The 17,175-nt window shown below is 48.6% G+C and overlaps 1 protein-coding gene across 2 annotated transcripts in view; it reads right to left on the bottom strand.

The window, feature by feature from the left end:
- The window catches only part of LOC106594717 (thrombospondin type-1 domain-containing protein 4), an 85,458-nt gene that overhangs the window by 7,220 nt on the left and 61,063 nt on the right, over positions 1-17,175 (bottom strand). For both annotated transcript variants that reach the window (XM_045718869.2, XM_045718870.2), the window contains exons 7-14: positions 8,713-8,917; positions 6,718-6,902; positions 4,326-4,497; positions 3,153-3,392; positions 1,384-1,513; positions 862-1,066; positions 441-614; positions 184-351 (exon numbers count right to left, since the gene is read on the bottom strand). In XM_045718869.2, coding sequence (XP_045574825.1) covers positions 184-351; positions 441-614; positions 862-1,066; positions 1,384-1,513; positions 3,153-3,392; positions 4,326-4,497; positions 6,718-6,902; positions 8,713-8,917 — 1,479 coding nt within the window. The remainder of the gene's footprint in view (positions 1-183; positions 352-440; positions 615-861; positions 1,067-1,383; positions 1,514-3,152; positions 3,393-4,325; positions 4,498-6,717; positions 6,903-8,712; positions 8,918-17,175) is intronic.

Genomic DNA, 17,175 nt, shown 5'->3' with positions numbered 1-17,175 from the left:
AGGGAGAGAGGTGGAAACATTACATTTTCTTCCTATTCATCTGCTATTACAGTACTATGCATTTCTTTTTTATATGTAAATATTTATCCATCCATTCCAGTAAATCATTGTTGAATTGAAGTGACTGATTATATTGGTAACAGTATTGATCGATGGCTGCCACACCCCCCCTGCTCCTCTTACCTGACCCCAGGGGCTACTGTACCACATGTAGGTGGGAGCACACGGACCCCCGTTACACGCCTTCATGTCCGCCGGTTTGTCCCCCAAACACTCTCCTCCCTCTCTCCCTCCACGGGTCAGACACAACACCTCTCTCCTCTGAACCCCTGGACCACACAGGGCTGAACACTGAGAGAGAGAGATGGGGGTATTAGAGAAGTTAGTGTATTGATGTATGTGTGTGTGTGTGTGTGTGTGTGTGTGGGTGTAGTACTCACAGTGTTGGACCAGCCAGTGAAGTACCAGTTGGTTACACAGGGCCCCATGTGACAGTCCTCACTTCCTTGTGGGCGGAGCCTGGCGTTACACTCCTTGTCATTCACCACGCTGCCATGGTCACTGACACAGCGGACATTACGAGTTCTCTTCCCCATGCCACAGTCCACTGAGCACTGTTGAGTTCAAATGAGAATGTTAGGAAAACCTACAGTAGAACAAAGACATTGGACAACAGGATGGATCACAACCTATAGACGTCAACACACATTCTCATAAAATGTCAAACTAAACACACATACACCATTCCCCAGTGTGAATATTAACATACCCCCCTGCCATTTTCTATACTCACAGAGCTCCAGTCGGTGCCTATCTCCCAGTGTGAATATTAACATACCCCCTGCCACTTTCTATACTCACAGAGCTCCAGTCGGTGCCTATCTCCCAGTGTGAGCAGAGTCGTAGCTGGCAGGACTGGGTGAGGTCAGGTGGGGTTAGGTTGGAGCAGCGTTGTGGTTGAACCATGGTGGAACGGTTCCCAAAGCTCTGTCTGCACTGAAGCTGTCTCTGCTGTACTCCCATACCACAAGACACACTGCACTCTGACCATGAGCTGGCCTCGAAGCTACACATACACACAGACACACACAGACAGAGAGAAACACACAGAGACACACACAGAGACACACACAGAGAGATACACACAGAGACACACAGACACACACAGAGAAACACACAGAGAGACACACACAGAGAGACACACACAGAGAGACACACACAGAGACACACACAGAGACACACTCAGAGACACACACAGACACACACACACACACACACAGACACACACACGCAGAGGAGAGAGAGATGAGGAGACGGTTAATACATATATACACTATACACTATGATTATTGCTTATGGCTGTTCATAGATCCACACACTCACAATGCTGGGCAGGGGTGCGTGTTGCAGGGCTCCTCCTCAGGGGAGGGTCTTGCTGCTGAGTCACACTTCCTGTCTGGGACTTCCTCGTCAGTATGGCGGTTAATACACAGGATCGCCCTGTACTGGGACCCTGAAACACATCATCCTCATCACCACCACCATCATCATCATCACTACCATCACTACCATCACCATCACTACCATCACTACCATCACCATCACCATCACTACCATCACCACCATCACATCACTACCATCACTACCATCATCCTCATCACCACCACCACCACCATCATCATCACTACCATCACCATCACCACCATCGCCACCATCACCATCACTACCATCACCATCACCATCAGTACCCTGTAAAGCAGGGTTCCTCAACTGGGGGCCCAGGGGCCAAATTTGGCCCGTGTCTGATTTTATAAGTTATAGGATGAATCTAGTTGATGATCCTTGCTGTACTGGGAGCCTGGTGGGAAAGTTATAGGATGCGTTCGAGCTGATCACTTTTGTCAAGTCATTGACGAGGTCACCGCCTTTCAAAGTGTGTTGCCTTATTGGGATAAAAATGGTCAGACTTGATACCTACATGTCAACTACATGACCTCTACAATCCCTATATGTGATCAAAGGTCATGAAGATTTGACTGCAGTGACTTCAATCTTCTGCAGTTGCTCCTTACCAGCAGCAGCCTGCAGTCATCTCCTGCATTGTGGGAGGCTCTATCGTCAACCAATCATTAGAGGGCTTTTGTTTGACCCACACGAACGGGACCAAAGACGTGACTGAAACAGGAAGCAACTTTGCCGCATTCAAAGATTATCTATTATATTGACAAGATAGTCGAGTGACCGCTCTAACAATGGAAATACTGTCCTTAATGATTTGAAGGCAGGTGAGATCAGGTGGGACCATTCTAGCCAATGAGAGGACAGATATGCGTGTGAACAACAGGCACAACTAATGTGCATCCACTTATATTAGTACACTTGTAACAGCTTAAACATTATGAAACTTCTATTCTATTAAATAAGCCTCACTTAATTCAACACTCTCTCATAGACCTCCATACAAAAAGAGCTTATCTCACGTGGACAGATTTTGGGTAGAGTAAATTCGATCGCTTCGCCTCTTCCTCTCTGCAGGGATTCATATCTATACAGTGGATATGTACAAATGAATGTGATATTTGAGTCTCTCTCTCCCCAATTGATAGTACAATTTACACACATATATTTAGAGTTTGTGATTGTGTGATATGGGGATCGACATGACAAAGAAAAGCTTTTATAAACAATGAACCCTGCCGTGTTGAACTGAGCCTTGCTGTTCCCCTTTCTGCTGTAGCAGACGCACCTCCCCCGACCTCACTTCTCCACTTTCAGCTCCAGTTGGTTGCTTTAGTCTTACCACTCAAACGCACCCATAAACTGTCTCATTCTAACAGCTCCAAGGAAATCATTGTTTCAGTTCAACAGTGTTCCACTTCCCTTGAATAAGCACAAGGGGGAGATGTAACACAGCAAGCCCCTGTGTAGTATGATGAAGTTGTTGCCATTAGACACTGATCTAAGGCCAGTTTTGTGTTTTCCCTCCTTATGGTAAAGGTCAGAATTTGGGAGCATTTTGCTGAACCTAGAAGTGTATCAGCAGGAAAATTCTACACACAGCGAACTATGATTATAGGCACACACATGCACGTCCAAACACACACACATATACACATACATACCCACAGTCCAAGTATTTTTTAAACTCTGACCTTTGCCACAGGAAGCAGTACACTCAGTGAGCCCGCCCCTCCTCCATACGAAGGGTGACTGGGTGTCAAGGGGCAGGTCAGTACGAGGTGGGATTCGAGCATTCCGATTGGGTACCGAGCCTCGAGGGCGGGAGCTCTCAGCTGTCCATCTGTCTGCGGGAGAAGAGGAGGAGGAGGAAGAGGACGAAGAGGAGATGGGGGGAGGAGGGATAGGGTCTTCCACTGTTACAATGAGAGAACCTGAGAGCGAGAGAGAGAGATAGAGAGAGAGAGGCAGGGAGAAATTGAAGGAAGGGAACAAATAAAAACAGAGAGAGTGAATCACTTGTTAGAGCTGATGATGTAAAAATTATGTCATTTTTTGTTTCAGACACACCCTCTCACTTCTCTCAACCCTCTTGCTCCCCTTTCCCTAACCTCTCTCTCCCTCTCGCCAAACTTTTCTCCCCCTCACCCCTAGCCTTCAATTCCCTCCCCCTGCTTCTCTCACCCTTCTTCACTCACTCCCCTTCTCTCAACCCTACCCCTATCACCCCTCCCCTCACCCACACATTTAAAGTACATCTAAAGTACACTCACTGTGTCCAATTTGGCTTGGATTAGTTCTATTTACTGTCAATTACATCTAGACAGATGATATATCATTCCTTAACATCAGACACATAATACATTTTTATTCATAAAGGACAGTAACAGAGAACAGAGCGTGACATCATCCCATGCTAATTCCTGGTCCTATTCCCTGACGATCTAGTTCCTGGTCCTATTCCCTGACGATCTACTTCCTGGTCCTATTCCCTAACGATCTACTTCCTGGTCCTATTCCCTAACGATCTACTTCCTGGTCCTATTCCCTAACGATCGAGTTCCTGGTCCTATTCCCTGACGATCTACGTCCGGGTCCTATTCCCTGACGATCTACTTCCTGGTCCTATTCCCTGACGATCGAGTTCCTGGTCCTATTCCCTGACGATCTACGTCCGGGTCCTATTCCCTGACGATCTACTTCCTGGTCCTATTCCCTGACGATCTACTTCCTGGTCCTATTCCCTGACGATCTACTTCCTGGTCCTATTCCCTAACGATCTGACCTGTCACTGTCACACAGCTTTATTCTGAACACCACGGGAAAATAACAGGGGAAAGAGGAGAAAAGAGGAATGTCAGACTCACTAGTGTCTCTCAGGGGTGCCCTCCCTCCATCCCTCGGTCGTTCCCTCTCTACTTCTCTCTCTCTAGGCCTCTCTCTTGCTCTCTCTCGCGGCCTCTCCCTCTCTTCCGCTTTCTTTTCTGTTGGGATGTAGAATTCATAGTCGATCCCTGGATTCTGCCTATGGAAGATGATCTGGAGAACGACAGAGACAGAGAGAGAGAGAGAGAGAGGAGTAAGAGGGAGAGAGAAACAGATTTCAAAAGGGGTGCAATGTGAAGTAGAGATTCCAGAGGTTGCCTATATGTAATCAGCTTCACTCTGCATTACATGGGTCTGTGATGGCAACATTTAATCTTCTATTTTCTGATCTTCATCAGGACAACGTAGCCCTGTCTTCATGGTGATCTATATAAACTACAGGACAACATAGCCCTGTCTTCATGGTGATCTATATAAACTACAGGACAACATAGCCCTGTCTTCATGGTGATCTATATAAACTACAGGACAACATAGCCCTGTCTTCATGGTGATCTATATAAACTACAGGACAACATAGCCCTGTCTTCATGGTGATCTATATAAACTACAGGACAACATAGCCCTGTCTTCATGGTGATCTATATAAACTACAGGACAACATAGCCCTGTCTTCATGGTGATCTATATAAACTACAGGACAACATAGCCCTGTCTTCATGGTGATCTATATAAACTACAGGACAACATAGCCCTGTCTTCATGGTGATCTATATAAACTACAGGACAACATAGCCCTGTCTTCATGGTGATCTATATAAACTACAGGACAACATAGCCCTGTCTTCATGGTGATCTATATAAACTACAGGACAACATAGCCCTGTCTTCATGGTGATCTATATAAACTACAGGACAACGTAGCCCTGTCTTCATGGTGATCTATATAAACTACAGGACAACATAGCCCTGTCTTCATGGTGATCTATATAAACTACAGGACAACATAGCCCTGTCTTCATTGTGATCTATATAAACTACAGGACAACATAGCCCTGTCTTCATGGTGATCTATATAAACTACAGGACAACATAGCCCTGTCTTCATGGTGATCTATATAAACTACAGGACAACATAGCCCTGTCTTCATGGTGATCTATATAAACTACAGGACAACATAGCCCTGTCTTCATGGTGATCTATATAAACTACAGGACAACATAGCCCTGTCTTCATGGTGATCTATATAAACTACAGGACAACATAGCCCTGTCTTCATGGTGATCTATATAAACTACAGGACAACATAGCCCTGTCTTCATGGTGATCTATATAAACTACAGGACAACATAGCCCTGTCTTCATGGTGATCTATATAAACTACAGGACAACATAGCCCTGTCTTCATGGTGATCTATATAGACTACAGGACAACATAGCCCTGTCTTCATGGTGATCTATATAAACTACAGGACAACATAGCCCTGTCTTCATGGTGATCTATATAAACTACAGGACAACATAGCCCTGTCTTCATGGTGATCTATATAAACTACAGGACAACATAGCCCTGTCTTCATGGTGATCTATATAAACTACAGGACAACATAGCCCTGTCTTCATGGTGATCTATATAAACTACAGGACAACATAGCCCTGTCTTCATGGTGATCTATATAAACTACAGGACAACATAGCCCTGTCTTCATGGTGATCTATATAAACTACAGGACAACATAGCCCTGTCTTCATGGTGATCTATATAAACTACAGGACAACATAGCCCTGTCTTCATGGTGATCTATATAAACTACAGGACAACATAGCCCTGTCTTCATGGTGATCTATATAAACTACAGGACAACATAGCCCTGTCTTCATGGTGATCTATATAAACTACAGGACAACATAGCCCTGTCTTCATGGTGATCTATATAAACTACAGGACAACATAGCCCTGTCTTCATGGTGATCTATATAAACTACAGGACAACATAGCCCTGTCTTCATGGTGATCTATATAAACTACAGGACAACATAGCCCTGTCTTCATGGTGATCTATATAAACTACAGGACAACATAGCCCTGTCTTCATGGTGATCTATATAAACTACAGGACAACATAGCCCTGTCTTCATGGTGATCCATATAAACTACAGGACAACGTAGCCCTGTCTTCATGGTGATCTATATAAACTACAGGACAACATAGCCCTGTCTTCATGGTGATCTATATAAACTACAGGACAACATAGCCCTGTCTTCATGGTGATCTATATAGACTACAGGACAACATAGCCTAGGGCCATTGAGACATCTATATGTAACACAGGAGCAGAGAGATATATCTTCTGATTTAATCAACAAAAGTGTGTGTGTGTGTGTGTGTGTGTGGGCAATGTGAGTGTGTGTATAAGTGTGTCCTACTCACATATAGAGTCAGTTGTGTGGTGGTTGGTCCTGGAGCTGTAAGGGTCTCTCCTCTGTCCTCCTGCCCATCAGAGAGAGCCCTGGGGCGGGTGTAGGTGAAGGTAGTCCCCCCTGCCTCGTAGTCTCCTGGAGGATCCACCGCCCAGCGCCCATTCACTACTGATACACCTGTACCACTACGTAGGGCTGGGAGGAGGAGGGAGGGAGGGGAGAGATGGAGGAGGGGGGAGGGGATGAATAGAGAGAAAGGAGGAATGGTTGAGAGAAGGGGAGGAAAGGGGAGGACAAAGGGAGGGTTTGGTTTTCATTTAAAGTCATGTTCAGTCTGCAAACCAGTCAATTCCTCTAAAAAGACACACACACAAACATAGTCTCAGACACACACACATTAGACACACACAAACATAGTCTCAGACACACACACACACATTAGACACAAACATAGTCTCAGACACACACACATTAGACACAAACATAGTCTCAGACACACACACATTAGACACAAACATAGTCTCAGACACACACACACATAGTCTCAGATACACACACACATAGTCTCAGACACACACACATTAGACACAAACATAGTCTCAGACACACACACATTAGACACAAACATAGACTCAGACACACACACACACATAGTCTCAGACACACACACACATAGTCTCAGATACACACACACATAGTCTCAGACACACACACATTAGACACAAACATAGACTCAGACACACACACATTAGACACAAACATAGACTCAGACACACACACACATAGTCTCAGATACACACACATTAGACACAAACATAGTCTCAGACACACACACATTAGACACAAACATAGACTCAGACACACACACACATAGTCTCAGATACACACACATTAGACACAAACATAGACTCAGACACACACACACATAGTCTCAGATACACACACATTAGACACACACAGACACACACAAACATAGTCTCAGACACACACACAGATTACACACACACATAGACTCAGACACACACACATTAGACACACACAGACACACACAAACATAGTCTCAGACACACACACATTAGACACACACAGACACACACAAACATAGTCTCAGACACACACACATTAGACACAAACATAGTCTCAGACACAGACACACATTAGACACACACACACACATTAGACACACACAGACACACACAAACATAGTCTCAGACACACACACAGATTACACACACACATAGACTCAGACACACACACATTAGACACACACAGACACACACAAACATAGTCTCAGACACACACACATTAGACACACACAGACACACACAAACAGTCTCAGACACACACACATTAGACACAAACATAGTCTCAGACACACACACATTAGACACACACAGACACACAAGCATAGTCTCAGACACACACACATTAGACACACACAGACAAAGTCTCAGACACACACACATTAGACACACACAGACTCAGACACACACACATTAGACACACACAGACACACACAAACATAGTCTCAGACACAGACACACATTAGACACACACAGACACACAAACATAGTCTCAGACACACACACATTAGACACACACAGACAAAGTCTCAGACACACACACATTAGACACACACATAGACTCAGACACACACACATTAGACACACACAGACACCGACATACCCATGAAGAAAGATAAACACACACACACACACACAGAGTTTAGTCTCATTACCAGACAGCAGACAGTGGGCAGACAGACACACGGTGTCTCTGCTCTAGGCCTCTAAGGACTGTAACAATAGCAGCTTTATCTGAGGTTAGTCTGCCAGGCCAAAGAATTCACACCAGACTCCCAGGCCAACATAACAATGCCAGTCCAGCATACACACATTCACTGGCCAAATGACATTCTCAAATCTACATCTCTTCTCAGGCTCCAACGACTGGACTGGCATTGTTATGTTAGCCTGGGAGTCTGCCTGGCAGGTGTGTGTGTTACCCAGGTAGTTGGAGCTGGCGTGTCTCTCTGTGATGTTGATGGCAGTAGCTCCTGGGGGGATGTCCAGGATTCGGTGGTAACCAAGGGGAACACTGGTGTTCTGGAAGCTCCCGCTCAGCTTCTGACAGGACAGATCCCGCCCCCCACACTGACCACACCTGTCAATCACCAAGCCAGAGCCCAGCACCCCATCACAGCCCTCAGTCTGGGGGAGAGAGAGGGAGACAAGGGGGACATTGAAAAACAGGAGAGGAGAAAGGGGGGAGACAGGGAATGATAGAGAGATGGGAAATTGAGAGGAGGGTAGGGGGTAGGGTACAGGGAGGTAGAATGGAGGGAGAGAATGGAAGAGAGAAAGAGACACACAGAGGGAAAGGGAGGAGGTGGGAGACGGAGAGAATGGTTATTGTGCTGTTTCTGTTGTTGACATTTCATATCATCTGTTTATTTCATTGTTTGTGTAACAATTCTTTGGTAACTGTTCCAGACCTTATCTTGTCAAAAAGAGAGAGAGGGATAGAGAGAGAGAGAGAGAGAGAGAGAGAGAGAGAGAGAGAGAGAGAGAGAGAGAGAGAGAGAGAGAGAGACGAGAACGAGAGAGAGAGAGAACGTGAATGAGAGAGAGAATGAGAGAGAGAGAACGAGAGAGAGAGAATGAGAGAGAGAACGAGAGAGAGAACGAGAGAGAGAACGAGAGAGAGAGAGAACGAGAAAGAGAAAGAACGAGAGAGAATGAGAGAGAACGAGAAAGAGAGAGAACAAGAGAGAACGAGAGAGAGAGAACGAGAGAGAACGAGAGAGAGAGAGAACGAGAGAGAGAGAACGAGAGAGAGAGAACGAGATAGAGAACGAGATAGAGAGAACAGGAGAGAATGAGTGAGAGAGAGAGAGAGAGAGAGAGAGGAGAGATAGAGAGCGAAAAAGAGAGAGAGGGAGAGAGAAAGAGAGAGAGAGGGGGAGAAAGAGAGAGAGGGGGAGAGGGAGGAAGGGAGAGAGAGGGAGAGAGAGCGCATGAGAGAGAGAGGGAGAGAGCACGCGAGAGAGAGAGAGGGAGAGAGCACGCGGGAGAGAGCACGCGAGAGAGAGAGGGAGAGATAGGGACGGGGGGTTAAAAGAAGGCCCAGAGCCCAGAGTGGAGAGAGAGAGTCCAAACCAGCTAAGACAGTCAACAGAACCACTAGGTTGGGCTTTCATATGTTTTGTGTACTGTAGAACAGTGTTTTCCAACTCCTCTAGTCCCCCCAACAGCACACATTGTTAAGGTACTGTTGAGGTTGACTGTTGGGAGGACTGTTGAGGTTGACTGTTGGGAGGACTGTTGGGAGGACTGTTGGGGGTACTGTTGGGGGTACTGTTGGGAGTACTGTTGGGGGTACTGTTGGGAGGACTGTTGAGGGTACTGTTGGGAGGACTGTTGGGAGGACTGTTGGGAGGACTGTTGGGGGGACTGTTGAGGGTACTGTTGGGAGGACTGTTGGGAGGACTGTTGGGAGGACTGTTGGGAGGACTGTTGAGGGTACTGTTGGGAGGACTGTTGGGAGGACTGTTGGGAGGACTGTTGGGGGTACTGTTGAGGGTACTGTTGGGAGGACTGTTGGGAGGACTGTTGGGAGGACTGTTGGGAGGACTGTTGGGAGGACTGTTGGGAGGACTGTTGGGAGGACTGTTGGGGGTACTGTTGGGAGTACTGTTGGGGGTACTGTTGGGAGTACTGTTGGGGGTACTGTTGGGGGTACTGTTGGGAGGACTGTTGGGAGGACTGTTGGGAGGACTGTTGAGGGTACTGTTGGGAGTACTGTTGGGGGTACTGTTGGGAGGACTGTTGGGGGTACTGTTGGGGGTACTGTTGAGGGGACTGTTGGGAGGACTGTTGGGAGGACTGTTGAGGTACTGTTGGGAGGACTGTTGGGGGTACTGTTGGGAGGACTGTTGGGAGTACTGTTGGGGGTACTGTTGGGGGTACTGTTGGGAGGACTGTTGGGAGGACTGTTGGGAGGACTGTTGAGGATACTGTTGGGAGTACTGTTGGGGGTACTGTTGGGAGGACTGTTGGGGTACTGTTGGGGGTACTGTTGAGGGGACTGTTGGGAGGACTGTTGAGGTACTGTTGGGAGGACTGTTGGGGGTACTGTTGGGAGGACTGTTGGGGGTACTGTTGGGAGGACTGTTGGGAGGACTGTTGGGAGGACTGTTGAGGGTACTGTTGGGAGTACTGTTGGGAGGACTGTTGGGGGTACTGTTGGGAGTACTGTTGGGAGTACTGTTGAGGTACTGTTGGGGGTACTGTTGGGAGGACTGTTGGAAGGAGTGTTGGGAGGACTGTTGGGAGTACTGTTGGGAGGACTGTTGGGAGGACTGTTGGGGGTACTGTTGGGGGTACTGTTGAGGGTACTGTTGGGAGGACTGTTGGGAGGACTGTTGGGGGTACTGATGGGAGGACTGTTGGGAGTACTGTTGGGAGGACTGTTGGGGGTACTGTTGGGAGGACTGTTGGAAGGAGTGTTGGGAGGACTGTTGGGAGTACTGTTGGGAGTACTGTTGGGAGGACTGTTGGGGGTACTGTTGGGGGTACTGTTGAGGGTACTGTTGGGAGGACTGTTGGGAGGACTGTTGGGGGTACTGATGGGAGGACTGTTGGGAGTACTGTTGGGGGTACTGTTGGGAGGACTGTTGGGAGGACTGTTGGGAGGACTGTTGAGGGTACTGTTGGGAGTACTGTTGGGGGTACTGTTGGGAGGACTGTTGGGGGTACTGTTGGGGGTACTGTTGAGGGGACTGTTGGGAGGACTGTTGGGAGGACTGTTGGGAGGACTGTTGAGGGTACTGTTGGGAGTACTGTTGGGAGGACTGTTGGGGGTACTGTTGGGAGTACTGTTGGGAGTACTGTTGAGGTACTGTTGGGGGTACTGTTGGGAGGACTGTTAGAAGGAGTGTTGGGAGGACTGTTGGGAGTACTGTTGGGAGTACTGTTGGGAGGACTGTTGGGGGTACTGTTGGGGGTACTGTTGGGAGGACTGTTGGGGGTACTGTTGGGAGTACTGTTGGGAGTACTGTTGAGGTACTGTTGAGGGTACTGTTGGGAGGACTGTTGGGAGGACTGTTGGGGGTACTGATGGGAGGACTGTTGGGAGTACTGTTGGGAGGACTGTTGGGGGTACTGTTGGGAGGACTGTTGGAAGGAGTGTTGGGAGGACTGTTGGGAGTACTGTTGGGAGTACTGTTGGGAGGACAGTTGGGGGTACTGTTGGGGGTACTGTTGGGAGTACTGTTGAGGGTACTGTTGGGAGGACTGTTGGGAGGACTGTTGGGGGTACTGATGGGAGGACTGTTGGGAGTACTGTTGGGGGTACTGTTGGGAGGACTGTTGGGAGGACTGTTGGGAGGACTGTTGAGGGTACTGTTGGGAGTACTGTTGGGGGTACTGTTGGGAGGACTGTTGGGGGTACTGTTGGGGGTACTGTTGAGGGGACTGTTGGGAGGACTGTTGGGAGGACTGTTGGGAGGACTGTTGAGGGTACTGTTGGGAGGACTGTTGGGGGTACTGTTGGGAGGACTGTTGGGAGGACTGTTGGGAGGACTGTTGAGGGTACTGTTGGGAGTACTGTTGGGAGGACTGTTGGGGGTACTGTTGGGAGTACTGTTGGGAGTACTGTTGAGGTACTGTTGGGGGTACTGTTGGGAGGACTGTTGGAAGGAGTGTTGGGAGGACTGTTGGGAGTACTGTTGGGAGTACTGTTGGGAGGACTGTTGGGGGTACTGTTGGGGGTACTGTTGGGAGGACTGTTGGGAGGACTGTTGGGAGGACTGTTGGGAGGACTGTTGGGGGTACTGTTGAGGGTACTGTTGGGAGGACTGTTGGGAGGACTGTTGGGGGTACTGATGGGAGGACTGTTGGGAGTACTGTTGGGAGGACTGTTGGGGGTACTGTTGGGAGGACTGTTGGGAGGACTGTTGAGGGTACTGTTGGGAGGACTGTTGGGAGGACTGTTGGGGGTACTGATGGGAGGACTGTTGGGGGTACTGTTGGGAGGACTGTTGGGAGTACTGTTGGGGGTACTGTTGGGAGTACTGTTGGGGGTACTGTTGGGGGTACTGTTGGGGGTACTGTTGGGAGGACTGTTGGGGGTACTGTTGGGAGTACTGTTGGGGTACTGTTGGGAGTACTGTTGGTAGTACTGTTGGTAGTACTGTTGGTAGTACTGGTGGGGCACTGTTGGGGGCACTGTTGGGGGCACTGTTGGGGGTACTGTTGGGGGTACTGTTGGGAGTACTGTTGGTAGTACTGTTGGTAGTACTGTTGGGGTACTGTTGTGAGTACTGTTGGGGGTACTGTTGGGAGTACTGTTGGGAGTACTTTTGGGAGTACTGTTGGGGGTACTGTTGGGAGTACTGTTGGGGTACTGTTGGGGGTTCTGTTGGGAGTACTGTTGGGAGGACTGTTGGGAGGACTGTTGGGAGTACTGTTGGGGGTACTGTTGGGAGTACTGTTGGGAGTACTGTTGAGGTACTGTTGGGAGGACTGTTGGGGGTACTGTTGGGAGGACTGTTGGGGGTACTGTTGGGAGGACTGTTGGGAGGACTGTTGGGAGGACTGTTGGGAGGACTGTTGGGAGGACTGTTGAGGGTACTGTTGGGAGTACTGTTGGGAGGACTGTTGGGGGTACTGTTGGGAGTACTGTTGGGAGTACTGTTGAGGTACTGTTGGGGGTACTGTTGGGAGGACTGTTGGAAGGAGTGTTGGGAGGACTGTTGGGAGTACTGTTGGGAGTACTGTTGGGAGGACTGTTGGGGGTACTGTTGGGGGTACTGTTGAGGGTACTGTTGGGAGGACTGTTGGGAGGACTGTTGGGGGTACTGATGGGAGGACTGTTGGGAGTACTGTTGGGAGGACTGTTGGGGGTACTGTTGGGAGGACTGTTGGAAGGAGTGTTGGGAGGACTGTTGGGAGTACTGTTGGGAGTACTGTTGGGAGGACTGTTGGGGGTACTGTTGGGGGTACTGTTGAGGGTACTGTTGGGAGGACTGTTGGGAGGACTGTTGGGGGTACTGATGGGAGGACTGTTGGGAGTACTGTTGGGGGTACTGTTGGGAGGACTGTTGGGAGGACTGTTGGGAGGACTGTTGAGGGTACTGTTGGGAGTACTGTTGGGGGTACTGTTGGGAGGACTGTTGGGGGTACTGTTGGGGGTACTGTTGAGGGGACTGTTGGGAGGACTGTTGGGAGGACTGTTGGGAGGACTGTTGAGGGTACTGTTGGGAGTACTGTTGGGAGGACTGTTGGGGGTACTGTTGGGAGTACTGTTGGGAGTACTGTTGAGGTACTGTTGGGGGTACTGTTGGGAGGACTGTTGGAAGGAGTGTTGGGAGGACTGTTGGGAGTACTGTTGGGAGTACTGTTGGGAGGACTGTTGGGGGTACTGTTGGGGGTACTGTTGAGGGGACTGTTGGGAGGACTGTTGGGAGGACTGTTGGGAGGACTGTTGAGGGTACTGTTGGGAGGACTGTTGGGGGTACTGTTGGGAGGACTGTTGGGAGGACTGTTGGGAGGACTGTTGAGGGTACCGTTGGGAGTACTGTTGGGAGGACTGTTGGGGGTACTGTTGGGAGTACTGTTGGGAGTACTGTTGAGGTACTGTTGGGGGTACTGTTGGGAGGACTGTTGGAAGGAGTGTTGGGAGGACTGTTGGGAGTACTGTTGGGAGTACTGTTGGGAGGACTGTTGGGGGTACTGTTGGGGGTACTGTTGGGAGAACTGTTGGGAGGACTGTTGGGAGGACTGTTGGGAGGACTGTTGGGGGTACTGTTGAGGGTACTGTTGGGAGGACTGTTGGGAGGACTGTTGGGGGTACTGATGGGAGGACTGTTGGGAGTACTGTTGGGAGGACTGTTGGGGGTACTGTTGGGAGGACTGTTGGGAGGACTGTTGAGGGTACTGTTGGGAGGACTGTTGGGAGGACTGTTGGGGGTACTGATGGGAGGACTGTTGGGGGTACTGTTGGGAGGACTGTTGGGAGTACTGTTGGGGGTACTGTTGGGAGTACTGTTGGGGGTACTGTTGGGGGTACTGTTGGGAGTACTGTTGGGAGGACTGTTGGGGGTACTGTTGGGAGTACTGTTGGGGTACTGTTGGGAGTACTGTTGGTAGTACTGTTGGTAGTACTGTTGGTAGTACTGGTGGGGCACTGTTGGGGGCACTGTTGGGGGCACTGTTGGGGGTACTGTTGGGAGTACTGTTGGTAGTACTGTTGGTAGTACTGTTGGGGTACTGTTGTGAGTACTGTTGGGGGTACTGTTGGGAGTACTGTTGGGAGTACTGTTGGGAGTACTGTTGGGGGTACTGTTGGGAGTACTGTTGGGGTACTGTTGGGGGTTCTGTTGGGAGTACTGTTGGGAGGACTGTTGGGAGGACTGTTGGGAGTACTGTTGGGGGTACTGTTGGGAGTACTGTTGGGAGTACTGTTGAGGGTACAGTTGGGAGTACTGTTGGGGGTACTGTTGGGGACTGGAGTTGGAAAACCCTGATGTAGTCCCTACAGCAGAGGCTTCAAAGTATCTCTAACCCTGATCCTGCAACACCACATATAGTGATGCCCTCATACACTCATCCATACCCCCTACCTACACACTTACAGTTTGACCCCCTACCTACACACTTACAGTTTGACCCCCTACCTACACACTTACAGGTTGAGCCCCTACCTACACACTTACAGGTTGACCCCCTACCTACACACTTACAGGTTGACCCCCTCACACACTTACAGGTTGACCCCCTACCTATACACTTACAGTGAGGGAAAAAAGTATTTGATCCCCTGCTGATTATGTACGTCTGCCCACTGACAAAGAAATGATCAGTCTATAATTTTAATGGTAGGTTTATTTGAACAGTGAGAGACAGAATAACAACAAAAAAATCCAGAAAAACGCATGTCAAAAATGTTATAAATTGATTTGCATTTTAATGAGGGAAATAAGTATTTGACCCCTCTGCAAAACATGACTTAGTACTTGTTGGCAAAATCCTTGTTGGCAATCATAGAGGTCAGACGTTTCTTGTAGTTGGCCACCAGGTTTGCACACATCACAGGAGGGATTTTGTCGCACTCCTCTTTGCAGATCTTCTCCAAGTCATTAAGGTTTCGAAGCTGACGTTTGGCAACTCGAACCTTCAGCTCCCTCCACAGATTTTCTATGGGATTAAGGTCTAGAGACTGGCTAGGCCACTCCAGGACCTTAATGTGCTTCTTCTTGAGCCACTCCTTTGTTGCCTTGGCCGTGTGTTTTGGGTCATTGTCATGCTGGAATAGCCATCCACGACCCATTTTCAATGCCCTGGCTGAGGGAAGGAGGTTCTCACCTAAGATTTGACGGTACATGGCCCCGTCCATCGTCCGTTTGATGCGGTGAAGTTGTCCTGTTCCCTTAGCAGAAAAACACCCCCAAAGCATAATGTTTCCACCTCCATGTTTGACGGTGGGGATGGTGTTCTTGGGGTCATAGGCAGCATTCCTCCTCCTCCAAACACGGCGACTTGAGTTGATGCCAAATAGCTCCATTTTGGTCTCATCTGACCACAACACTTTCACCCAGTTGTCCTCTGAATCATTCAGATGTTCATTGGCAAACTTCAGACGGGCATGTATATGTGCTTTCTTGAGCAGGGGGACCTTGCAGGCGCTGCAGGATTTCGGTCCTTCATGGCGTAGTGTGTTACCAATTGTTTTCTTGGTGACTATGGTCCCAGCTGCCTTGAGATCATTGACAAGATCCTCCCGTGTAGTTCTGGGCTGATTCTTCACCGTTCTCATGATCATTGCAACTCCACGAGGTGAGATCTTGCATGGAGCCCCAGGCCGAGGGAGATTGACAGTTCTTTTGTGTATCTTCCATTTGCGAATAATCGCGCCAACTGTTGTCACCTTCTCACCAAGCTGCTTGTAGCCCATTCCAGCCTTGTGTAGGTCTACAATCTTGTCCCTGACATCCTTGGAGAGCTCTTTGGTCTTGGCCATGGTGGAGAGTTTGGAATCTGATTGATTGATTGCTTCTGTGGACAGGTGTCTTTTATACAGGTAACAAACTGAGATTAGGAGCACTCCCTTTAAGAGTGTGCTCCTAATCTCAGCTCGTTACCTGTATAAAAGACACCTGGGAGCCAGAAATCTTTCTAATTGAGAGGGGGTCAAATACTTATTTCCCTCATTAAAATGCAAATCAATTTATAACATTTTTGACATGCATTTTTCTGGATTTTTTTGTTGTTATTCTGTCTCTCACTGTTCAAATAAACCCACCATTAAAAGACTGATCATTTCTTTGTCAGTGGGCAAACTCAGCAGGGGATCAAATACTTTTTTCCCTCACTGTACAGGTTGACCCCTCACACACTTACAGGTTGACCCCCTACCTATACACTTACAGGTTGACCCCCTACCTATACACTTACAAGTTGACCCCCTC

Source organism: Salmo salar, chromosome 05 (assembly GCF_965601325.2).
Source record: "Salmo salar chromosome 05, fSalSal1, whole genome shotgun sequence".
Classification (NCBI taxonomy): domain Eukaryota; kingdom Metazoa; phylum Chordata; class Actinopteri; order Salmoniformes; family Salmonidae; genus Salmo; species Salmo salar.
Note: the sequence above shows the minus strand (reverse complement) of the source record. Positions and strands in the feature narration are given on the sequence as shown.